The 26,667-nt window shown below is 38.2% G+C and overlaps 3 protein-coding genes across 6 annotated transcripts; all 3 read right to left on the reverse strand.

The window, feature by feature from the left end:
- Nucleotides 1-159: 159 nt before the first annotated feature.
- Nucleotides 160-6,393, reverse strand: cgasa (cyclic GMP-AMP synthase a). Of its 2 annotated transcripts, XM_047154120.2 has the most exons (6): nucleotides 5,643-6,393; nucleotides 5,326-5,548; nucleotides 4,984-5,241; nucleotides 3,407-3,503; nucleotides 2,207-2,460; nucleotides 160-485 (listed from the first exon to the last, which is right to left on the reverse strand). In XM_047154120.2, the coding sequence occupies exons 1-6, from the start codon at nucleotides 6,363-6,365 to the stop codon at nucleotides 445-447; spliced, it is 1,596 nt and encodes a 531-aa protein (XP_047010076.1). In that variant the 5' UTR covers nucleotides 6,366-6,393; the 3' UTR covers nucleotides 160-444. The 2 variants fall into 2 exon arrangements, with proteins under 2 accessions (XP_047010076.1, XP_047010075.1); XM_047154119.2 differs by having other exon boundaries at nucleotides 160-2,460.
- Nucleotides 6,394-9,372: 2,979 nt separating this feature from the next.
- Nucleotides 9,373-15,844, reverse strand: eef1a1a (eukaryotic translation elongation factor 1 alpha 1a). Of its 3 annotated transcripts, none has more exons than XM_017464599.3 (8): nucleotides 15,641-15,844; nucleotides 13,129-13,310; nucleotides 12,837-13,016; nucleotides 11,430-11,726; nucleotides 11,165-11,315; nucleotides 10,799-11,055; nucleotides 10,407-10,641; nucleotides 9,373-10,198 (listed from the first exon to the last, which is right to left on the reverse strand). In XM_017464599.3, exons 2-8 carry the CDS (start codon nucleotides 13,270-13,272, stop codon nucleotides 10,074-10,076), a joined length of 1,389 nt encoding a protein of 462 aa, XP_017320088.1. In that variant the 5' UTR covers nucleotides 13,273-13,310; nucleotides 15,641-15,844; the 3' UTR covers nucleotides 9,373-10,073. The 3 variants fall into 3 exon arrangements, with proteins under 3 accessions (XP_017320088.1, XP_053535721.1, XP_017320089.1); XM_053679746.1 differs by having other exon boundaries at nucleotides 13,129-13,314; XM_017464600.3 differs by lacking the exon at nucleotides 15,641-15,844 and adding an exon at nucleotides 14,554-14,649.
- Nucleotides 15,845-16,825: 981 nt separating this feature from the next.
- slc17a5 (solute carrier family 17 member 5) lies at nucleotides 16,826-26,412 on the reverse strand. Its single transcript, XM_017464598.3, has 11 exons — nucleotides 26,254-26,412; nucleotides 23,655-23,848; nucleotides 22,235-22,468; nucleotides 22,051-22,138; nucleotides 21,871-21,957; nucleotides 21,655-21,773; nucleotides 21,362-21,523; nucleotides 21,014-21,146; nucleotides 20,597-20,744; nucleotides 20,058-20,148; nucleotides 16,826-19,156 (listed from the first exon to the last, which is right to left on the reverse strand). The coding sequence occupies exons 1-11, from the start codon at nucleotides 26,336-26,338 to the stop codon at nucleotides 19,025-19,027; spliced, it is 1,473 nt and encodes a 490-aa protein (XP_017320087.1). The 5' UTR covers nucleotides 26,339-26,412; the 3' UTR covers nucleotides 16,826-19,024.
- Between the last annotated feature and the right edge of the window lie 255 nt (nucleotides 26,413-26,667).

Here is a 26,667-nt window from a genome sequence, read left to right on the forward strand (position 1 = left end):
AGAATATACATCAGGTCTAGATATCACACACCAGCTTGGTTTTTGAAAAGATACTGATGGTCTTGAGTAGACTTGTTCTAAAAGTGTCTTAAGTCAGCGTACATACCCATAGGACAAAATAATGACAGGAATTTCAGGGCCTTTGCCTGAGGGGGACAATTGAGTATTGTTTATTATACTTTATTCATATTTGTAGATGTTATACTTTTGTATATAAAGCTTAGTATGAGTGAGTGTTGGGTGTAGATGAGAAAACAACAGACAAGATGGTAGAGAGTACATGGACATAATCCTTCCATCCACCTTCAGAGTTGTGGGGAACCTGGAGCCTATCCTTGGGAGCATGGGGCACAAGCTGGGGTACATCCTTTGACTGGGTGCCAATCCATTGCAGGGCACACTCACATACACGTTCATAGACTGCGGACAATTTGGACATGCCAATCAGCCTACTGTGCATGTCTTTAGACTGGGGGAGGAAACCCCTGCAACATAGGGAGAACATGCAGGCTCTGCACACACAGGTGGGAATCAAACCCCCAACGCTGGAGGTGTGAGACGAACATGCTAACCACTAAGCCACCATGTGCCCATGGACATAATACTTCATTTATATATTTAAATGTATTTTTATTATAATTGAAAAAATATCATGTTAACATTAGCCAAGTTTCCATCCACTTTTTGTGCATTTCTGTTATCAAAAAAGTGAGAGTGCGTTTAAAAAAAAAAAAAAAAAAAAAAAAAAACAGTTTGCGATATTTGCTGTCTCCTACCCACTAACATACAATTGGCCTTTTACCGATAAAATGGTGTGCATCATGTCATCCTTTTAAAAAACAAACTGTTGCATAAGTTTTGGCGTATTGTAAAAGAAATCTGCCCTTGAGCCGTTTCCATACATAATTTTGTGTATATCGCAAATTGTGTACCCTTTGAGTTCTGCATGTCCTCAAATCTTTTTAAAATGGAGAAAGTATTGAGACAATTAAATGAAATTGACCAGCTTACTTTAATTTTAATTTCACAAATAATTGCAGTTGTGCGATCAGAGGATGAGGTCAGAATGGAGCAGCTGCTCGTATGATAGCGCTCCAAGTATGCTGGAGCCCGTGAGCATAGGTCAGGTGGCTCATCGGGAGAAACGGGAGAATTCCCGGTGGTCCGCTCATAAAATGGGTTCATAAAATAATCATGATACATTATTGCGTGACCGCTAACTGAAGTAACGAAGTACACTACATTTGTATTTAAAGCCGCACATCAGTTACTTGTGTGTTAAAAAGTGCAGTTTTCTAATGTCGCTTGACTCAGCGCACGCGTTCTCGCTCTCGTTCTCTCTCTATAAGTGCTCGTACTCAGGTCATTACCCTGGAGGTATAAACAAACCATTATCACATGCTATGGCACAAACTGCCAAAAAAGTATATTTCTTACTGAAATACTTCATATTTGTTTGATGGCAAACCAACAATTTTTTCAAAATGTTAGTTGGATTTTTTGTAGCAGAAAACAATACTCAGTATGTCATTTGAAACAGGTCCGTAATAAATATAACGAGGTAGTAAGAACTGAATTGTCACTTAATTTATCAAAGGTCTTCCACCACGAAAAATAATGGGTCAGTCTTTGGCATTAAACTCTCAGGATGAAAATGGGTCCCTCTCTCACCCCGCCCATGGTGGAGGTAGTGTTGGAGAGCTGCGCCTATCGCAGGTTGCAACCGACCAGAAAGCAGATTGCTCTTGCCCTGCTCAATCTGGCAACTTGCACCAAGTACAGTGTAGTGCGGGAAACTTTTGAGGTTAGTAAAACAACTGTCCATCGATGTGTATATGCTGTGTGCACAAGGAAAAATGAATGTTATATCAATGGCGTTAAACTGCATACCGCAATTCCACGAATGCCATTTTTCTCGTTTTCTAAAGTTAAACGGAAAAAGATTATGTTGACAGTTGTGAAATTTTATCGACAATTTGCATTTCCATCAGCTATATCAGTAAACATTTCAATGTGCTAAACCTTTTACTGCAAAAAAAAAAAAAAAAAACTTGAATGGAAACATGGCTAATGTTATATAAATCACTGTCGACCACACAGGCAGTCTCAGATTAAACTCTCTTGATTTAACTTAGTAGAGGAAACCCATTATTACGTTGGGATTCAATGTAGTCTGCTAGAAGGTGGCATTTTTTCCTGCTAATACCTTTGAACAGATTTTGGGAGGGGATGAAGAAGTTGGAAAGCTGGCAGGCCCTCAGGTTTTCCTCAAAATCTCCGAGAAGTTGCTGGAAGCAGTGGTTGAGCTCGCTGCTTTCCCACTCACTGTCCTTCACTCTGGCAGCACAGGCATGAAGCAGTGTTGTCTTTGCATGGTACGAGCACAGCTTGTCCGCATCCTCCGGGTGCGCCTCCTTCAGCCGTTGCAAAAGGCATTTCAGAAGTTTCAGACACTGCTTTCTGTAAAATACCACAGGTTACACTGGTTGTATTTCTTAGAAGGCAATAATAATAATAATAATAATAATAATAATAATAATAATAATGAAATTAAAAAAAATATATGTTCTATATCTTTATAGCAAGTTTAAAGGCTCCCTCACAGTCCATGTCAAAGTTAAATTCTTAAATTCTTCAAGCATTCTTGGAACAACTGTGATGTGTATCAGATGCAGTACATGAATTTTTTACATCTGAACAATACCTGCTATTATGTAGTGTGTGTAGTCAGAAATTATTAACTGTGATTAACTGATTGATTTTTATTTTGCCAAGGCTGGTGTGGAAGAACTGTAGTGGCCTGCACAACCCCTAGAGTCCTGACCTCAACCCCACTGAACACTTCTGGGATGAATTAAAATGGCAACTTTGCCGGACATTAGTGCTGATCTCCTAGATATAGTGTGTATAGTATATGATCTTAATTTATTTACTATCAGAATATATTCACAAGTGCAGAAAAAAGTGTGTGTGTGTGTGTCTTTTTTTCTTTGATCCTCTTGTGCTCCTGAAATGAGGATTTGTTTTCATTGGTCCATTCAAATTTGAATACAAAACTTGGGAGGAGAAGTGGGTGTGGTTTAGACATTATGCTGACAGAAGTTGGGAAAATTAGGACACTGAGAATCATTATTTTTATTAGTGACCTGTCCATATACACTAGGCTCATTCAACAACTCTAGAATTTGATTTATTTTTTTGCACATAACCTGGACTTGAGGTACTTGTTAGATTTTTAATCACAAATTAGAGTGACCATCTTGAAAGCATATCCAAAATATTACATTATCTAAGATATACCCTGTAGTGAGGTTTTATAGGATTGCTCGTGCGTGCGTGTGTGTGTGTGTGTGTGTGTGTGTGTGTGTGTGTGTGTGTGTGTGTGTGTGTGTGTGTGTAGTCTCACCTGCAGCATTTCTGTCCTCCCTCGCAGCAGGTCTTACTGTTGCCGTGGTTTTTCAGGATGTACTTCTCCACATGTGAGAACGAAATTCGCCAAGCATCTGCCCACAAAGCACCAAACTTACATCTTTCTTTTTTGGTTTAACATCAACAGCCGCAGCTTTTCACTTCTAGCTGTCCCACAAGTTTCAAAAGTAGTTGTTTTTTTTAACAGTCAAGAGCTTCAGTTCATCAATACTCAAGATATGTTCATGTATTATACTTCGACATAAAATACATCAGTAATATCCCACGTGATTTTGTTAAGACGGTTGTTAACAAGTGGTTAAATGAGACTACGGAGGTTGTCTGGGACATTAAATGTCATCACACAGAACAGAAAGTCTCATCTACTACAGCCTCATTGTGTTTATACTCGCGCTCTAGCAAACTATTCCAACTCAAAAAAAAGTAAAGATTGAACAAGTTGTTGGAAGTTTAGCGGCGGTGATGTTGGTCATGTGACCGTGGTGTAGTTCGTTTATAGTCTAACATTAGCTTTTTACTTCGATTGTATTTAGGCTTCATAAAATTTGTGTTCATTTGTGAGGATTATCCTGATGAACAAAACATGTAAGAATCGTAAACTTTTGTTGGTCACAGAGTTTATTTTCTGCAATAATCCAAAAGCCAGTGGAAAAATCCTATTGTTTTTTTTGTCGAGGGAACCAGGGTGATGCTAACTTCCGGGTTGGCCTACAAAAATACATCATCCCTGCCGGATTGATGACTTCCACATTAGTGCCCGACACTTGAGAAGGGGACACCCCTCTCTCTTAATGCGGAGATAAAGTCCATCTCTACAGTGGGGAATTATTACATTTATTATTGCAAAGATGCAAACATACATCTAACACCAGTCCCATTCACAAGGTGCAAGAATTTCTCGGCATAAAATTTAGTCATGAAAAAAGCAGCTTTTGGTTTTGTTAAGGTCATGAGAAAATACAATCGTGATCATGAGAAAACGACAAAGAAAAAAAATGAATAATGCAATTCTGCTTAGGGCTTCTCTATATCAAACATCAAAATGAAGAAAAAGTGTGATTTCTGTGAGTTTGATCATGGCATGGTTGTTAGTACCAGACGGGCTGTTTTGAGTATCTTTAACTGCTAGTCTCATGGGAATTTCACACACAACAGTCTCTAGAGTATATAAAAGTGTGTGTGTGTGGGGGTGACTGCATGAGTGACAATTCTGTGATTTATCTTATCTTAATTCTGTGATCTCTTATCAACACTTTGTTGATAAGAGGTCAGAGGGAAATGGCCAGATTGGTTTGTGTTGGATATAGTAACTCAAATAATCGCTCTTTCAATAATCCCACCATGCCATGATCAAAAGTTCACACTTTCTTCATTCTGTTGTTTAATGTGATATTAACTGAAACTATTGACCTGGGATTTGCATGATTTGTTTGCATTGTGCTGCTGCCACATGATTATCTGTTAACTCCAGGAATGTGCAGTTATGTAAATATAATATAATATAATATAATATAATATAATATATATAAAAGAATATAATTGATCCTGACTTACTCTTGGCCATAATTCCATCCTGCTCGGCACTGCCTCTTCCCTCGTATTTAGGCACCAAATAAAACGGTTTGCCTTTTTGGTCCTGCTTCACTTTCTTGCTCAGCCAGTTTTCTATGCTGAAGCCACCCTGAGTGAAACTGGGCCAGCTTGTGTGGACTTCTAGACCAAGGACAAAATCGATAGAAATCTGCTTGCCCTTCTCGTTCACCAGCAGAGTTACAGCTGGACAGCCCGTCTTCTTCCTCTCAAGCGAAACATCTACAACACACACACACACACACACATTTTTTATGCAGGAATTTCTTCACCACCAATAGTTAGTCATTACAGGATAACGCTTACTCTGTAGTTCTTTCACAGCTTCCTTTACTTTCTCACGGAAATCGTCGAGCATTTTGCTGGCCATGATGGTTCTTTCTTCATTGACAAACTTTTCTAAAGGATGTCTTGAAGATTGCCGTTTCATTTCTACACTATAGAAGGCGCCGTCTTCTGAGAAAGGCAGGAGCTTCACCCTATCCACACGAACAGTCATCATGACATCAAACTCGTCAGGCTCGTAGATCTTTAAAAAAAAATTATGGTTAACATTTATATTGATTAAGGATCGAGACACAAAGAACCATCGCTGTTCTTGAAATGTCTGTGAGCTCACTTACTTTAACGTTTTCATAGTAGCTTCCTGTCTTCAGAACGCTGATGTCTTTGCACCAGTCCAGATGCAGTTTCACATACTCGGTTACTCTATTCTGTATGTTGTTTACGCATTTGGCTGACTCCGATCTCTGGTTTTTCTTCACCTTTAACTTCTCAAGAGCAGTCTGAAGCACTTTACTCGGATTCTCGTCGATACTGCTGCCTCTTCTCGCTGAGCAGATGGGGGCTGTTTCCTTCTCAACACTTTTTGCTGTTTTGGGCGCTTGTGCCTCTTTGGTATTGTTAGTATCCCTTCGAGTCGAACAGACCTCTTGAACTTCCCGGGGCTTTGGAGGACGGCTCACTTTAGTGTCCATTGTTTTGGCTGACTCTGATCTCTGGCTTTTTTTAACCTTTTCAGGAGCACTTTGGAGATCTCTTCTCGGATTCTCCTTGATACTGTTGTCTCTCCTCACTGGGCAGCAGGAAGCTCCTTTATTCTCGCCACTTTTGGTGCGTTTGGGTGTTTCTGGCTCTTTGGTAGAGTTAGCATCCCTTGTAGATTTACTCGGTCGGGCGTCTTGACTTCCCTGGAGCTTTGAAGGGCACCTCGCTTTGGCGTCCGTGGATTTCTTGTCCTCCTCATTCCTTGGAGCGCTCATCTTTCGTGTAGTCGGTAGGCTTTTAGCTACAAATGCGCCTGGATTCTCGTCCTGGACTTTGCGCGGTTTTGCTCTGACGCTCATAATGCGTTACGACTGTAGCAGAGCGTAAAAAGACCGGAATGATGCCGAACAGGTTCTTATAAAGCAGACTTTGACGTCAGAGGAAGGGGGGGAGGGAATTGGGGGTAAATATAGCTACAGTAGTTTAGGCACAAGTGTCAGTATGCCCTTAACCTTATACTTTCCAATTCTGACTGATTAGACACGGAGAGTATAAAAGTAACTTTTAAATCTTTTTCCCCGCCAGAAGTGGAACCGGAATAAACTCCAATACACACACACACACACACACACACACACACACACACACTATTATACCACACGAATGTAATTTCTTCCTCGATGTAAAGCACATGCACAGTGCTTAAGGTGCTGCGTGGGAACTTTGTTAAGGTATTAATTCGCTGGTTTTCTCGACAACGGTGTGACTGTTGTTTTTTTTCTCTTCACGGTTTGCTACTGTACAACTTCATGTCAGTTCACACTACCCACGGTTTCAAGTAGAAATTGGAAATAAATGTAATGAATTCTTGATAGATATTTGCTTTGCTCTCTTTGTAGATCACATAAACCAAAATACACTTCTACTGTAGGATCCTTTCACCAATTCCAAGCTGGCCACAAAATTCCCATTACAATACATACAGTGCTTTATACAGCCAACCTGGGGAATTCATTCCGTCTACTGAAGAGACTGTTGGACACTACTCCTATATCTGATTTAAAATCCCCTGAATCTAGAGCAATAGCTTACTTGTGATTATATTTTTATGGGCATGTGTTTTTGCAGTAGTACTGTAAGGACACTGAACACAAGGAAAGTGATCAAACTCATATTTGCAGCATCACAGTGTATTTGCGGGATATAATTACAGACACCCCGCCCCGCCTTGTGCCCGATGCATCCTGGGATTGGCTCTAGGTTCCCCCGCGACCCTGAAAAGGAGTAAGCGGTTGAAGATGGATGGATGAATGGATGGATAATTACAGCCTTCTGGTGCCATCTAGAGTCCATAATATTTGATTAACTGGAAGAGCAACGACACGAGAATGAAAAAGCCTCGTTTCGATAGGTTCAGGGTATGTTCATTTATTTTGTGCCAAACGTTTGAATAAAATCCACAAGCAAAATATTAATAATCAGAATATTAAAAAAAAGAAATGAGTAATGAACAAACAAGTAATAAACAAGTAATGAGAATCCGAGATATATATATATTTGGTTTAATTGATGTTAAATTGATTGATGATAAATAGATGAAACCAAAACAAAGCTTTTTGACAATAAACACCAGAGGTGGTTTTGGCACACACAGAGAGGTAGCCATATGGAAAAGTACTTCATTCCCACGGTTACATATGCTGGTGGCTCGTTAATGTTTTGGAGCTGTTTTTCAGCCAGAGGACCTGGACATTTTGTGAGGATACATGATGATATATCATAGACTCTATCAAATATCAACAGATATTAAATGAAAACCTGACTGCCTCTGCCAGAAAGCTTAAAATGGGCCGTGGTTGGATCTTCCAGGAGGACAATGATCCAAAACGTTCATCAAAATCAACACAAAAATGGTTTACTGACCACAAAATCAAGGTGGCCATGGCCATCCCAGTCCCCTGACTTAAAATAGATATAAAACCTGTGGGGTGAACTGAAGAGAAGAGTCCACCAGTGTTTGAAGGATCTGGAGAGATTCTGTATGGAGGAATGGTCTCAGATCCCTTGCCATGTATTCTCCACCCTCATCAGGCATTATAGGAGAAGACTCAGAGCTGTTATTTTGGCAAAGGGAGGAAGCACTAAATGACTAAAAGGGTGCCAATAATTGTTCCACACCTATATTTAACAAAGATATTTTTTCTTGATAAACCTGTGTTGTGTTTGCAATTGTTTGATATCCATGAGAGCAGAGTATTTCTGTGAATTTTTTGAACAAAGGATCAAAAGGTTAAACAGTAAAGATAATTTTCACAGCCTTCTTTGCTCATATTTACCAAGTGTGCCAATAGTGTACTCTGATAATAATGACGGTGAAGGAATTAGGCAGAAAATACAATTTGCCTACATTCCATAGTCTCAAATGCCATGTTCACAAGCCCATTATTTTTTTAAAAAAAAAAAATCCTAGTTAAATCTCTTGTTACTTTCTACAATATATTACACTTACATATAAATGAAATTGTCAGCATTTTGGGACGTTTTTAGAATGAGGAGATAATGGTGTAGGAAATTGTGATATAACTGCTCTTCATGGCGCCCTCTACAGGCGCGAGCTCGTAAGACATGGAACCTTTATGATGGAAGAGGAAACTTCAGCCTCCTCACCTACTGTAGAGGACCTGTCAAAGGAGCGTGGAGCATCCTCAACTTTTTTTGCTCAAAAATGCAAAATATTTCAGATATACCTCATTTATACAAATGGAATTGCCAGACAGTCCCTTAGGCAACTTGCCCTGTGATATTGGGTCAGAACATTCTCAGGTGTAAATATGCAGCTCTAATACGCGTTGGCATTTTTGAGTAAATGTTTTATGTCCATATATATTAAGTGAATATTATTAAAACTAATGGTGGTATTGATATCTGTGTAAGACCGTCTCTTCTATAGCACAAGTGCAGGGGAACATGAATATCCAACGAATATTGAGCCTAAAACTAACTTTGAAAACGCGATGAAAAACCCGGATAATATTCCCGGTGGTCATCCTCCCTTTCTGTGACCTTCTTACTTCTTACAAAATAACTCAAAGTCGACAAATAAGACGGCAAGAAAATATAAATGAGGCATATTTATAACATTTAGCATTTTTGAGCAGAAATGGGTTTTAAACATAATTAATTAGCAATTTAATTTTCAATATTAAAACAAAAATATGTATGAACGCGTCATCATTTGTATTTTGTTTTTCAATTTGGAAACCAAAAACGAATGGACGCAAAACATACACGAACTACCCATTCACTGTTCCTCATTTAAGTGAAACCATTCAGAATTTTTAATTAAGAGAAAAGAGACTCAAAAAGTATGACTGCAGAATCTTTAATATAGCCTGATTGATTTGAATAGTCTGAACAGTAAGGTGCAGAAGCTAAAACCAATTAAAGTTAATAAGAAGTGCCTGTGCAAAACCAGCTTTACGTCAAGTGCTTCAAGTGCTTGGAAAAGTGCCCAACATGGTCTGATATGGAAAGGTTGATTATTTTCCAATTTCTTTAAAGCTTAAATAGTCAGAAAGACTAAGAAGCAACATAAGTTAAGTTACTAAGAGCCGCAAAACCTAAAAACACACTAATCTGCAAACAAATACTAAATGCAAGACACTAAACACTAAAAGCACTAAAGTATAAGATAAAGTATACAGTATAAGAACCAGACTAAAACTGCACTCCAGAGTAGGAGAGGTTATGATAACATTTCCTCTCAAGAACAGTAATTTCGCATAATAGTGTGAAGTCATAACCCAAAATAAATAGATCACATTCCAAATAGTAACAAGCTAATACTACAAATTAACTCTTCTGGTATAGATTTAAATCAAACAACCTGTCTTGAAATAAGTATATATATATATAGGGAGAGATTTTTTTTTCCTTCTGATACTTTTACGATGCATTGGAATGATTAACCAATCTATGACAATGGAGTTTAAGTAGCCAATCGGATATAGCTGGGTGACCTCTGTTCTGTTGTATATGATACTGGAGTTGGCAGTCAAACACAAAATTCATTTGGCCTTCTGGGCTTTCTGAGCAGACTTGGTGACTTTTCCACAAGTTGGAGCCTTCTTCTCGACTCCCTTGATCACTCCAACTGCCACAGTCTGACGCATGTCACGCACAGCAAAGCGCCCTGTAAAGTAAACACATCACAGTTTGAGAATTTTCTCCTATTAAACTGATCAGAATTCTTACCAGTTCAACAGAATCAATACCTCACAACAAATTCCAATCTTGTACGCAAGATTGAGATGAAAAGATCTGGAATTATTTCACACAGTATCCTCTCAGTTTTGCCTAAAATACGTACGTCACAACAGCGCAAATCGTCAGGCACTCACCAAGAGGTGGATACTCTGAGAAGCTCTCCACACACATGGGTTTCCCAGGGATCATGTCTACAATGGCAGCATCCCCAGACTTGAGGTTCTTGGGATTATCCTCAAGTTTCTTCCCAGAGCGGCGGTCAATCTTCTCCTTGAGCTCAGCAAACTTGCAGGCGATATGTGCAGTGTGACAGTCCAGCACTGGAGCATAACCAGCACTGATTTGCCCTGGGTGGTTCAGGATGATCACCTGATGCAAAGAATTACATCAGTCATTCTGACAATCTGCAACTCAATAATACTAAACAGTACACCATCCTCAGAAACTGTATTAAACCTGCAAATACATTCACATTGTAGTAACATTCATATGGCTTTAAAGAAGATTAGCAGCAGAAATTAAATACTTGAGCAGTGAAGCTGGCTGCCTCCTGGGGTGGATCATTCTTGCTGTCCCCAGCAACATTCCCACGGCGGATATCCTTCACTGAGACGTTTTTGACATTGAAGCCCACGTTGTCCCCTGGCAGGGCTTCAGACAGAGCCTCGTGGTGCATCTCCACAGACTTTACCTCAGTAGTTATATTAACTGGGGCAAAGGTCACCACCATCCCTGGCTTCAGAATTCCAGTCTCCACACGACCAACAGGGACAGTTCCAATACCTAATCACATGTTAAATATAGCTCCATCACTTGTTTTAACTGAAGGATGATGTGTAGTAATTAAGACTGTAGATATTTTTTGCCTGGTAATAAATGCACAAAGTATCACCTCCAATCTTGTAGACATCCTGCAGAGGTAGACGGAGTGGTTTATCAGTGGGTCGAGTTGGGGGCTGGATGGCATCGAGAGCCTCCAGAAGAGTAGTTCCTGATACACTGCCATCCTTACGGGTGATCTTCCAGCCCTTAAACCAAGTCATCTACAGAAATGACAGACACCTAGCAATATCAGTCTCTCGATTACCATGAATATCAATGCACCATCAGAAAAAATCATAGGGCAGTTTTATTGTCAGCTATGATGTCACACATACATTGGGGCTGGCCTCCAACATGTTATCACCGTTCCACCCAGAAATGGGGACAAATGCCACGGTTTCAGGGTTGTAGCCAATCTTTTTAATGTAAGTACTGACTTCCTTTACAATTTCCTCATAGCGCTTCTGGCTGTAGTTGGGCTCAGTGGAGTCCATCTTATTAACACCTACGATGAGCTGTTTTACACCCAGCGTATAGGCCAGGAGTGCATGCTCTCTGGTTTGACCGTTCTTTGAAATACCAGCTTCAAACTCTCCAACGCCAGCTGCCACTATCAGGACAGCACAGTCTGCCTGGAGAACACAAACAGAAAGCACATGAAGCATTGTTCAAATCCAAGAACATACTTTTGAGCTGTATTCTATAAAGTCACCCAAATTCACACTGATGGTCATATTTTACTTTGTCCCAGAGCAGTGTTGGATTCTCAAACCTGAAACTGTGTGTCCATATAAGTGTGTGTTTTCTATAACAGCAGCACTGACGGTAGTGCCAGCTATAATTCAAAGGATATGTTTGCTGTACATTAACAGGTATATCTAATAGGTTATTGTTTCTATAATAACAGCTCATTCACAGGGACTTGTATGGTGGACACACTAAATGATCCAAGCATAATACAGTCCCTCCAGGATTTTGCAATTTTGTGAGCACAGAAATTAACACAAAATCAAGCAAAATATTTTTTCGTTTACTGCAGCTTTCCCACAGATTTCCCGCAGATTTGGACCAAAAGGCATCATGTGACGTTATCACAACGTGCAGTCAGCCAAAGCACTCTTCGATTTATGTGCATAGAACATGAGTACAGCTAAAAGGTCTCATTTACCAACAAACATCACTACAAAAAACTATTTAGTGCAATTGCAATTTTGCCAATTCAAGTAGTTTTCCACCAAAAAAGCACAAAAACCGCAAGTTACCTTGTAAATTTTGAAAAAAGCCACAGCAAAATAATCATTTTTGAATATAGCTAAAATGTAAGCAATAACAAAAATTTACTTGCAAACGGTCCATAACATTAGATTTAACCATGAACAGGTGAAAAGGCATGAAGTCCCATTCATTAATAAATAATTACTAATAATAATAATAATAATAATAATAATAATCTGGTAAAAGCCCTGTGGTATAAACAGAATAATACACTGGGGTAGATGCTATTACAGGAAAGTAATCCAACGGCCCTCCACTTTGAGCTGTATCACACAAAAATAGTACAGAAGTGCTTTTTATATTCATGAAGTAAAAAAAGGACTCTATGAATATGCAAATTTGAAAACTTGCTCTACACAAACACATGTCCATCCTATTTAACTATATCATCACATATTTAAAGCTAAGGTACAAAGCAAGTAACCCAGAAGGCAATAATTAATAATGCATTGCTCTGAAGGACTGACCTGGGAGGTGCCAGTAATCATGTTTTTGATGAAGTCCCTATGCCCAGGAGCATCAATGATTGTGACATAGTACTTGCTGGTCTCAAATTTCCACAGGGAAATGTCAATGGTGATACCACGCTCCCGCTCCGCCTTCAGCTTATCCAACACCCAGGCATACTTAAAGGAGCCCTTACCCATCTAAAAACAGTTTAGAAAGTAATGTAGGAAAATGTCAGGGGAAACAGTGTCGTTTCTGAATTCGAAATGGTTTAATGGTTGTCAAGGTCAAAGACTTCTGTAACAGCCCTACCTCAGCAGCCTCTTTCTCAAACTTCTCGATGGTTCTCTTGTCGATGCCACCACACTTGTAAATGAGGTGACCAGTAGTAGTGGACTTGCCAGAGTCAACATGGCCAATGACCACAATGTTGATGTGGAGCTTCTCCTTTCCCATGGTTGGTTATACTGAATCTGACAAAGGTGCTATGTGGCCTACCTCATACAGTGGAACAGGAAAAAAAACAACACAAAACTAATACATAGTTAGATGTTACAGTGAAATGTTTAGAGCTCAACAATTGCACGTGAGGTTGAGGATGCATACCATAGAATAGTTGTTACATGTTAGACAGTGAGCAAAGAAATAATTCTGCTTTTAAGTTCTAGTGGAGCTCACTTTCACCTACAGCACAGTGTACAGCACCATGGACAAGGGCTGAAGCAGAACACACAGCAACTGCTTTTTCTGCAATCTATTTCAGCAACTTTATGAAACTGACTTCTGAACTGAAATCAAACAGTAGCCTAGATGGCAAGCTAAAAACCTTACGTTTCTGATTTGTTTTCTTTTTCCATTTCTTTCCCTCCTAAAATGCCATGTTAGTACATTTCTTTAGCACAACCACAAGCGTGAAAGCTGACACCAAACCGACATGCAGCAAGGTGCACAAAGGTCCTCCAGTCTCTGCTCATTATGCTCTCACACACCCTGTCCTGCTTTGACCATTTGCAAATTTTTTTGGTGTCGTATGGCTCAGCTCAGGAGCACCAGGCTGGTGCAACTGCAAGAGCTTTCTTTCTTCGGTACTTCCCACACCAGCAATCGAGCAGACCTCCATTTTGTAAGCAGTAACCTGAGCAGCCATTTGCGATCAATTAAAAAAAAGGAATCTATCCTTATGTAACGTCACAATTTATTCCAGCTCACTTCCTGTCTACCAAGACTGAATAACCTGTCATATTTCCCCACTCACATCCCATGAGGCATTATGTCATATTTAGTCACTAGGAACTGGTTAAGCTGAAGGGCTTGATGCTGAATATAATATTTAGGCAGCGTTCAGAATAAATATTTCATGCTGACAACCTAAATTCCATCCTAAACATTAACACAAGGGTTAATCTTACTCACATGACCTAACATTGGTTTAACATGGTTACCCAATAACCTTGAGAGCTGGAATATTCTAACACACACACACACACACACACACACACACAGGTCAGTGGCTGGGTGTCTGGGAGATTTAACAGCACAAGCTCCTCACTGCAGCCGCCGCCATGTTCCCTCATCCCACACACTGGCTCTAACGCGACGCCTAATCCCCAGCATCACTCACAGCGCTAAACATGTACACAACGTCGGAATATGAATGACATATTGATACAAAGTTGAGTTGGTCTCTAGTGTATATGTAATGGACACGGCTGTGGTGTAATTGAGAAGATACAGTACCTGAGCTGCAGCAACACGGCGCTGAGACTCACACACACTGACACACACTGACACACTGAAGCGCTCAGAGCTGCTTTATATGGCGCCACAGCGCGACTGCGCACTTCCGCGCTACACTACTCAGTCACCTGCTTTTAAAGGGTTTGGATGGGTTTAACTTTTGTTTTATTGGGTATGCAGGATACATTATTCTCAATAAACAGTTAACATCGATATGAAGAAATATAGGTTTACCACCTGTGTCAGCTGGGTGAGTATTAGGGCATGTGCCTGCTTATTAGCGCCATTTAAGACATACACCTTTTTTTTTTTTTTTTTTTTTTAAAGCGAGCTTATAAATAGTTCGTGAATTTCTAACACGTGCACTCTAACAACTGGAATAGCTACTATACATGCATTATATATGCACTATATATATGCACTATATTTGCACTATATGTATATATATATATATATATGCACTATATATGCACTATATTTGCACTATATATATATATATATATATATATATATATATATATATATATATATATATGCACTATATATGCACACCTAATTTCAGAATTTGATATGCTAACAACAAAGAAACTACAAACACTACACTCTGAAATAAAGGTACTTTACCTTGTCACTGTTCATTTATCCATTTATTTTTACCTAAAAAAAGTGCATGTGGTGTGCATTATATGGCCAAAAGCATGTGTACACCTCTACATGGGTCTTCCCCAAACTGTTGCCACAAAGTTGAAAGACACAATTGTCCAATGCCAATAGAAGGCAACAAATTACCAGTAGAAACTCACAGGGACCATTACAGTTTCCATTCAAACCACTGCAATTCCCATTGTAACCATTAAACCATTACAAATTCAATGAGAGTTTCTATTGTTTGTGTGTGTGTGTGGGGGGGGGGGGGGAGGGGTTGAACTGCCTCAAACTGCTTCTTATCGGTACACAGAAATGTGTCATGCTCTGCTTTTCATATATCTAGTAGTGGTACAGCACAAGTGCTTCAGAGCGCTCTCATTATTCTATCCTGCTTTATTCTATCCTGTATTAACCATCTTTCTGTAATAAACCTTTTTACCTTCAGAGGACGAGTCTGTGAGTGTCGTCTAATTTCCACGACAATTTGGCGTCCCTGGGTGGGCTGCGCTAATCTTTCAGCTTTTCTGGACAACAAGCAAACTGGAAGACGTTCGAGGAAAAGTTTCACCTTGAAGTCCGTGTTGTTTTCCCTTTGTTGTGCATAGCAAAAGACGGATGTAGCCTTACCACTGACTGGTTAGAATCATCAAGAATTTAGAATTAGAATTAGAATTAGAATTTTATGAAGACAGTGTATTGCTGTCTGTGTGGAATGGAGTCAATGATATAGAATTAGAATTTTATGAAGACAGTGTATTGCTGTCTGTGTGGAATGGAGTCAATGATATAGAATTAGAATTTTATGAAGACAGTGTATTGCTGTCTGTATGGAAGGGAGTCAATGATATAAAAAATGCGTGTATTACATTGAGAGAAGTATTACATGGAGCGATTTCTTATAAGAGTGCACGGTGGCTTAGTGGTTAGCACGTTCGCCTCACGCCTCCATTGGGGGTTCGATTCCCACCGTGGCCCTGTGTGTGCGGAGCTTCCACGCTCTCCCCATGCTGCCAGGGTTTCTTCCCCCAGCCCATGGGCATGGTTAGATGTCCGTAGTGTATGAATGGGTGTGTGAATGTGATTGTGCCCTGTGATGGATTGGCACCCTGTCTTTGACGATGCAACTAAAGGCCTAACGCAATGAAAATATGTATCCCAAATGATTTTTATAATCTAAACAGTTTCCCTTCACACATAGATAGTAAACAACTTCAGATTTTCAGAAATATATTATGCGTTGAGGGAGTTGGTTGTATTAATGGCACGAAAGCCTAAAAAATTTGGAAATTCAAAAACTGCCATCATATCTGAAGTCACATGTACAACATATAACAGTCAATACTATTTTGTTCAGCACAAACATTAGGTTTTGGTACAGTTTATCCTCTAATCTAGGATGTAAATGGTGATGCCAAGGCAGCCATATTTTTTTATGAAAAATATTAAGAATATATGTTTAAAATAACACACTCATAGCATATGTCAGAACAATTATGCAAGAAGAGTCAATGCTAATACAATGTTAATTTAATATTCTTGATATTAGACTTGGAACCAATTCATTATTTGTTTTATATTAAACTGTACACCATTAGCTAAATGAAAATAACCAAACAGTACAAGACTGATTTATGCATTTTAATTACTTGGATTGAACATGACTTTTTATGATGAGGGGAAATTAAGTGAATGCAAGACTTTTCATAGGTGAATGTGGAATAGACATGGTTTACACAATACTTCAGCCATGTAGCAAACTGCATGGGGATGAATGTTCTTTTAACTTAAGAGTCATTCTTATAAACAATAGATTACAGTCAGCTAAAAAATATAATGTGAAATGTAAAAAAAAAAATTTTAATAAAAAAACAAGCAACCAAATATAACGCCTCCCTTTTACGGCATCATATTATCCATATTATGTTTATAATTAAAAATTTAAAAAATAATAATAAAAAAGTAAAACAGTGTAAAATCTCAGAGATTGTGGGTCAAGTGTTTTATAGGCATACAATAAAACTAAGGCACAAGAAAAATTAAGGGAATGTTATGTAGGTGTTTCACTTGCTTTATAAAAAATTTCACCAAAGCGTAAATGTGATTTAATTTGACTCCATGACTTTCAGACATTTCCTTATTAACATAAAATAAACAAATTTTACATTCCATCATATTTGCTCAGTCTTCAAAATTATTATAACCAACGGTAATTCTAAACAGAACATACAAGTATAAAAATCTAAAACAGCATGTAGAGTGCAATGAACCAGTTATCAGTCACTGCTGATATAAGACCTGTGCAACCAGAGTGGAATTTCTTTCTCCAAACACTGAACATTAACAACCTTTACATTTACAGGTGTGGCAACATTGTTAACAAGTAAATCTTATTAAGCAGAGAGACAAAACAGAATTTTATCCCCCCAAAACCCTAGCTTATTTAGACTATGGCTAATGCGGCTCCCCCCCCCCAATGTGTGCAAAGAAACAGTGAGTGGTCATATGGTGAGACCACTACTTAAAAATAAGGAGTTCCTAATCCCCCCCCCACATAGACTAAAGTCCCAATCAACTGGTTACTATTGCTTCAAAAGACCAGCCGTGTGAATCTATAGGTCAAAATTAACCTACAAAATATCAACACAAAGCAAAAGTAAAGGTTACCAGAAGCAAATGAGAAGATGCTTTCCCCTTCAGTAAAATAACTTTTCTGACAGGCGGATTTTATTTGTGCGTCATTCTTTCAACTGAAAAATCAGGACAGTGTAGTTTTCCCAAGTGTCTCCCATATCCCCAAAGGGTCTTAAATTGTAAATGCCGCAGATGAACCATAGATGTTGGCACCTCTGCATTTAAAGAAAAACTGTATTTAAGCTACAGTTTAAATCTAGCTCAGTTTACTTCGTGTTCCTAGACTCAGTGGCTTGCTCAGTTGGGATAAATTCACTCCTTTAATATCTGTATACCATGTTGATATTTCTGTAAAGCTGCTTTGAGACAATGTCTATTGTAAAAAGCGCTATACAAATAAAATTGAATTGAATAGATGAAACAGTGAAAAGCATTTTACTGTATACTCTAAAAAAAAAAAAAAATGCAGAAAAATGTTTAAGGGTTCTTCAGCTGTTCCTCGGGTGGAGTTTCTCCCTAATTCGCACACGGCAACATGATTCCTTGCATAATTAGCATTTATTGCAGTTCCCACTTATGACCACTAGGTGGAATAACTCTATGGAAGTTAAGTTTGGCAATGAGGAAGCTGCCCCATGATTGTGCAGCATCTAGAAAGGCGAGCAAATCAATGGAACATGACTTCTGTCAAATGGAAATATATATTTTTTTAATCATTGGTCACTAAAAAGAGGTTATTAGTAATGGAGTTGTGAACAACGACTTAATGATGAGTAACATTTGTTGAACAGCTGACATATATCAGCTCTTCCCCACAAGCCATTTCTGGTTTTAAGACAAACCAAGGTTTGCTGAGACGTTAAAATAAACTGAAAGCAAACCTTAGGCACTGAATTAAAATTTCTGCTATTTCACATTGGCTGAAGACTGAAGTGTTTCATGAAAATAGTGGCTGCCTAAATTATTCAGAAATGCTTAAAAAACAACAACATGGAAGTGGAAACAATATGAGAGAGCAAAAAACATCACAGGATCCCTTTAGAAGATCCTAAAACGTACAAGTGTTAATAGAGAACATTCAGCCATTTGTTTACCAAAACCAGAACGATTTAATCTGTGCTCGAATCTTCAAACAGAATAATCAGAATCCTCCGCTGAATTCTTAAAGCCATATTGTCCCTTATAAGACTTTTTATTCGATGTTTACTCGCTGGACTGCCCAGGGCTGTACAGTACCTTTTCCAAAAATTGTGTAGAAGATAGCACCAAACAGATTTATCCCAGCTGAGATAAAGAAGACGGTGCGCCAGTCCATAATAGTGTTCTGAAACCAGAAGAACAGATTAATACATTAGCCAGTGTAAGCATACAGTGCATCCGAAGAGTCCAGGACTATTGGAAATACGTCAAGCATTATATTTTATATATAATAATAATAATAATATATATATATATATATATATATATATATATATATATATATATATATATATATATTTATTATAATATAATAATATATATATATATATATATATATATATATATATATTTATTATTATATTATAATAAATATATATATATATATATATATATATAATAATAATATATATATATATATATATATATTTATTATAATATAATAATATATATATATATTTATTATTATATTATAATAAATATATATATATATATATTATAATATATATATATATATATATATATATATATATTTATATTATATTATAATAAATATATATATATATATATATATATATATATTATTATATTATAATAAATATATATATATATATATATATATATATATATATACACACACACACACATTATATATTATGGATGTCCAGAGGGACCGGAGGACTGGTTTGTGAACCACTCACGTGTGCAATATTTGCTTGTTTTGCTGCTTATAAATTTGCTGCTATAATTGTAGATGGAGATGGATCTCTAATAGGATGTATTTTAACATTTGTGATAATTGGCAAACAGATTTGACACATCTTCTGGCATTGCATTAAACTCTGATCACCTCCACATAAAACACTAAATCAGGGGTAAACAACTGGCAGATCACGGTTCATAAATGGATCCAGAAAACTATTTCGGTAGCCTGAATCAACAGTTGAAACAAACCCATAAAACTAATGTTGGGTTATCTTTTTAAAAGACTATAAAGATCTGGAATATATAACAATAAACAAACTTACAGATTTGGTCAATGATCTCGCTATCACAGGACCCACCATGCCAGGTATAGTTGCAAATGTGTTTGTGATTCCTAGCAATATTCCAGCATACCTGAGGACAGAATGTATTATGAGTGGTGCAAATGTATTATATACACATTACTGCACAACAGTTCTATGATTTTAATAAAATAAACTCCAATTTGTTGCATTGAGTATGCCAGTATGCGTGGTCCTTTGCTTTTCTCTGTGCTTCTGTAAGCTGTGATCAAATCTTGAGGCAGCCAGACACCATTACTATAAACAGGTCACTTCATTTAATATCATTTAATGACATTTTTTCAAATAAATACTAAAAAAAAAAGTCTATGGTTTATGATTTATATTATGTACACTTACTGTACAAGTATTAGTGAATAAAATAATGGCTGAATACTGGCATGATAACTAATTCGAAACTTTTGAATGGTAGTGTATTTTCAGTAAGTAATGCTGCATTAAAAAAAAAAAAAAAAAAAAAAAACATTAAAAAGAGAAACTTAGACACAAAATGGTCTTACGATGGTGCAATGTCAAGGTGATTGATGTTAAAGCCAGATGCTGAAAAGCCTCCCAGAGTTGAGGAGACAGTGAGGAAAATAACAGCCAGAATGTAGTTGCAGTCAGTGTATCCTGCTGCCACTAGGAACACAGCTGGTCCCATCATACCTACACACACACACACACACACACACACACACACACACACACACACACACACACACACACATCTGTTTAACTAAAAGATCTGACACAAGAACAACCAGAGGACTCACATAATGGCTTTAAACTCTAGTCAGCACTCCTGCAGTGCAAGTTAAATTAGATATTCCACGACACAGCAGTTTCTGAATTTGCTTCTTCTTCCGGTGCAGATGCTGAACACAGCAGCACCCCCCCCTCACAGACAAACATTTTTCCATGGTGGTGATCCTCACCTACTATAGTGAAGGCCTTGCGCACACTCACAGTGCGGAAAAGGCAGGTCTCCCTCAGGTAGTCTGCTAACTGGCCTCCTCCCATAGACAGCAGCCAGCAGCCCAAGTAGGGCAAAGCAGAGAGCATCCCATTCTAACATCACACACAGCAAAAGCACAGCACTTGTCTTAATGAGAAGTATCCACCGTTCATGTTGAACAATATACACTACAGATCATACTTGTGCACAACTTTTTGAGAACACCTCAAACATAAATACAGATATGCAGTCTTCCACAATGAAATGAACAACATTATTCACTATGGATGAGATCTAGTCATTGCCTTATACATGAAGACACACTAACCTCCTTAATGCTGAAGCCCAGAATGTCATTCATGTAGGTGGGTAAGAGAGTCAGCAGTGTATAAAATGTCCAGTTGTAGGAGAAGTGTGCAACAACTATGGCCCATAGAGGAACAGATGTGAGAATGGAGGGCCAGGGGATGTAGGCTGAAGTGGGAGACAGCTATACCAGAAGGACAAATACATAATGTGTATTTACTGTAAATCAACTGCTCCATTCATTTTAAAGCCATTGATTCATTCATGAGTTATGATGGAACAGCAAATAAAGTACTTAAATAATATAACCATTACCTCTTTTTTTAACGAAGCTTTTATGTAGGTCTTCTCAATCTCAGATATCCTTCTGTGCGTGTCAGGAGTGTTACTGACCAGAACAGCCCACAGGAAAAACCAGAGTAGCCCAATAGCTCCTGCAACAACCAAAAACAATTGTGCAAATAATAAGTTATAGTAATCAAGCAAAAATCTCTCTCCCCCCCATACATATTCTTGCAGCAGATACCTCACCAAATATATAGAAGACGTATGTCCAATCCAAGTAAAAACATATCTGACCAGACAGGGGAAGGGCTACTACAGTGCCAAGCTGGGCACCTAAAAAAAAAAATATAAACAAAAAGATTTTTTTTTTACACTTCTATTCAATAAAACATTACTACATGCACATATAAACATGTTCAGTCCTACCTGCATAAGAGATAGTAAGTAGCCGACTCCTCTCCAAGGGTGGAGCCCAGGATGCCCACATAGCATGCATAGCAGGAAATGTCACTCCCTGACAGCCCATAAAATGTACAGCATTAGAATCAATATTTACACAGTAAACCACAAGCTAAGCCACACATACAGATGTTTAAACAAGGATGCTTACTTCGCCTATGCCCTCCAGCACCCTGACGGCAATAAGATAACCAGCTCCCAGGTCAGCAGCCACAGGCGTTAGCAGAGTGAAAATCACAGTTCCCAAGATGCCGAAGCCCAGCAGCCACTTGGCACCATATTTGCGTGCCATGTAGCCACCCGGTATCTGAGTGATGATGTAGCCGTAAAAAAAGGAGCCCAGGATCCAGCCCTGAGTCTCTGAGTCCCAGTCATACACACTGGCCTGGAGAAGGTAAATATCATCTATGTGCATAAAGTGTTATATTTATGCATTTTCTGAGTGTTTATGAAACATGTCAATTATTTGAACCCTGAAAAGGGTCCAAATAAGATCTAATAATCTTAGATCTAAAAAAAAAAAAAAAAAAAAAAAATCTAATTTTTTATTTTTTATTTTAATAAACTGCTGTAGTGTCTTTCTCTACCTCTGCAACTCACCTAGAAACTCCCATTATCCATGAATGATTATGAACATAAGTCTGAAATACGGATTAAACGAAATACGGATAACACCACAAGGTTTATTTTTCTAACCGCAAATGCTGCAAGAGGTTTCAACAACGTGACTCATTTGTAGGAGTCACCCAGGTAACATTAGCTTAGCTCATAACATCATGTTCAAGAAAGGAAAAAACCATTTAGCGCACAACCCAAACCAATGACAATGTTTGAAATCAGGGTGGTGTTCTAAATTTCAGAAGGAATATGTAATCCAGAGCAAAATCAACTACTTGCTTTCATACTCACCTGGATTCTCAATGTACTCCTATGTATTACGTACATGTGAAAATAAGTAGTGGCAAATGCTGTTACTTTAACTATTGGTTATCTAGCATTTTACCTTTGGTGAACAAATAAATATGGTGAATTAGTGTTGAGCTAGCATTAGTTCATTTCAAAGCTCTGTCTAACCTCACTTAAGTTGCACTCACTTGCACTGTATATTAAGTGTAACCATGGGTCAATCGAAGTGATGCTAGAAATGCATCACTCATGGGACATAATTAAGTCTGTGTCTTTGAATGGTTCACAAAAACATAGGAATCTTTTCACCAGTGAACTTAAGAATTCACACTAGGGACAGATTATTTGTTCTGGTTGTTGCTCACACATCCTATAGTGTAAAAGCCACACAATTTCACAATAGAACCCCTTTTGTTAATGATTAAATAGATGTAGGACAGAGCAATTGGATCTAAATTGAATCTAATTGAATAAACAAACACTTTGAGTGCAAAAGTAGTGATTATATATATACACACACACACACATTTTTTAAAAAATTATTATTCAAAGGCTCTTTTTATGAATTTGGTCACCTCTTCTAAAAGCACTCAAGCCATGTAGTGCTAATGAGCTTCACAGAAAATTGACAGTTCAGGTGTTTTGGTAAACTGAACTGTTCTTACTGTGTGGTTGTGTCTGGGCCGTGCCGGACTGGCATGCCTCGGGCACACAGAGCCACTGACATTGGTACTGCTGCTACTGTTTCTCAGCATATCCACCATGGCCACACTGAGATTCACTCGCAGCGCGTACGCCACAAAGAAGCCATAGCAGGACAGCAAGGCCAGGCCATAGCGTGAAGAGCACAGCACAGGAGCTGTGAGAACAAGAAGATATTTTAAAGCATGTACACAATGACATACAAACATACACAGATGCCTTTAAGAAACAATAATTACTACCGGTAAACAATGTGCATAAGTCTGTACTTCTTGTTGGGAGATACATATATAAAACCCACATGTCTACAGACAAGGCCACAGACAAGCATTGAGCAGCTAATTTCCAAGCAATTATTGCAAAAATATTTCCATTGCAGCTTAGATGTTGGTACACAAATTTAAGTCAGCAATGAGGTGTTTTCTCATGACTGCTGCTTCCCAGAGAGGTAAAGGGAAGCCCTAACTTGCAAGAAGTGAGGTCTGGAACAAATATTATAGTAAACACATTTGTATTAAATCAGAAATGAGGTACAATTTGCATTTGTAGGTCAACATTATTCATAAATAAATGTTTAGTATGAGATTTGTGTAAGCTATTCTACTTTCATCACTGGATATTACACTGCCCATTACTGCCTGACAAACAGTATTTATTCATAAAATCCCAATTTTAACTTCAGTGTTTGCACAGTGATTTTCTAATGTGAATTTCAAGTACTTCTCCAGTGTAATGTAGAAAAATCTTTCTAGCAGCACTATCTGCCAAATTTTTAAGCTCAACAGACATTACACAGTTCGAAATAAATGGGAACGTATAAAGAAAAGGTTCTAGCTACATTTCTAAAGGGAATGAGTTGAATACTGTTAGGTCCCTATGAACTCAACAGTATGATCTTTCAGTTTCCTTATGAAAAGTGTGTTCGGCTCTTACTACAATCACCACAGCCTAGAACAATATTTACCCAACTTAAGTTGTTTATTCAAAATTAATCAGTGTTTAAATATTGAAAATGGAACATTAGAAACTTGGCATTTTTAAGATTTTCAGGCGTTTCCATGTACCCTGTGTCCTCTAGACAGGGACAGTCGTTTTATTTTATTTATTTAGTCAAAAAACAGCCATGAATATACATATACTCACCAGGATACAAGCATTAACAACATATTACACAGACAGAATTTACACGCTAAAATGACTCATGTCTGCTTCTTTTCTGAACTAGTGATGTGTCGTTCATGAACAATTCCTTCATTTTTGAATGAATCTTTAATATGACTCAGGAACAACGAGCTGTCTCAGAGAATGATTCGTTCATTTTTGACCGTGCAGCAAAATCTCCATTGGGTCTGTACAGGAAACGGAAATTATTAGGTTCACCTCTACAATCTTCGGGTTCGAGTCGTTCGTTCTTCCGGTGACCACCGCAAAGACAATGCACCATACAGTACTGGAAACGGGAAGAACGAACGACTCGAACCCGAAGACTCGGAGCTGAATTAATCATTTATATTAACGGAGTACAGACAAATGTGACGTGACAAAAAAGAAGGAATGACCGGGATCGGGAGGTGACGTGAACTAACAGACTGCATAGCCTGAAGACATAATGCCAAACTATTAATTAATTATTTCTGTTTCTCATAATTTGGCCTTGGCTGCATTGGCCTATAGTTTATTCAGTACTAGATGTGTTAGGGACTTTTAACATGTAGCATTTTAATTATATTCCGCTGAAATGAACGAAACGACTCGGAAAAAAGATTCGTTCATTTTGCTATACGAGATTCAAAGATCCGAGTCAGTAAAATGATCCGAACTCCACATCACTAGTACTGTCCATATTACACCTGAGTCATCACCACACCTCTCATGTTTCCCCTACTAAAGCAAGTGTAACAGCAAGTGTGCAGTTGTTCTTAGCCGAGTTAAAACTAATTAATAATTAGTTTGATACACAGTGTAGTCACGGGTTACAGCATGACTGCACTATAAAACCCAACACCACAGATTCCTGCCCCGTGATGTACAGAGTAGTGGTGGATGAAGCCGCTGTTTATAACCATCACAAGCAAGTAAGCGAACTAATAATCACGTGACATTAAATGGCGTCATTACAAGACCAGCTGACTTCTCACGGCTCGGTAATAAAAACAAACTAATTTCGTTTATACCGAGATCCTACAGACTGACCAGGTGCAGATGTTTTACAAATTAAACACGAATTTAAATATTACAGCCAGCACCTAATGATTTAGTCAATGTCAGCGTGTAGGCTAAGGAACATGAAGGAAATGGCTAGCTAGTTTAGACATCCAAGTAAATGCTGCACAAGCGAGCATGCGACTAATACAGCTAGTTAACTAGTATTCTCTAGTCCAATTAAAACTTAACAGCACATCTCTAAAAGCGTCACGTATTCAAAACATTCTCATATAAGCCTGAGATGTAAATACACCGGGTGCTTTAGCACGCTAACGCAGCATTACCGGGTATCTATTGTTTTGATTTCTGCCACTAACTCACTGCTGAAATACGCATGCAGATCTAACAGTTCTTCACCTCTTTTTATGTCATCGTCTCTCTTCCGATGAAGCAAAGGCTGTTCATAATCATCAGTTTCTGTGTCTGATCCTACGCGGTCCATCGCTCACAGTCTATCTGAAACGTTTACTACCCAGACATCGATGCATCCGAATTACGTGTTGACGTGGTAGTGACACCATGTGGGCGTGGCTTCACTCACAAATAGCTATCATTGGTTCGTACAGTGCCATGTACCCCCCCTTTACGATACGTCACATACGGATCTGACACTAAACACGGGTGATGATGACTGAAGTGAAATATGATACTTTCGTCTTTCTGCGTATATAAACAGAATACACTGTATGGGCAAAAGTATGTGGACACCTGACCATTACAACTATGCGAGCTTATTGGACATCCCATTCCAAAACCATGGGCATTAATATG

The sequence above is a fragment of the Ictalurus punctatus genome, chromosome 3, assembly GCF_001660625.3.
Source record: "Ictalurus punctatus breed USDA103 chromosome 3, Coco_2.0, whole genome shotgun sequence".
Lineage (NCBI taxonomy): Eukaryota > Metazoa > Chordata > Actinopteri > Siluriformes > Ictaluridae > Ictalurus > Ictalurus punctatus.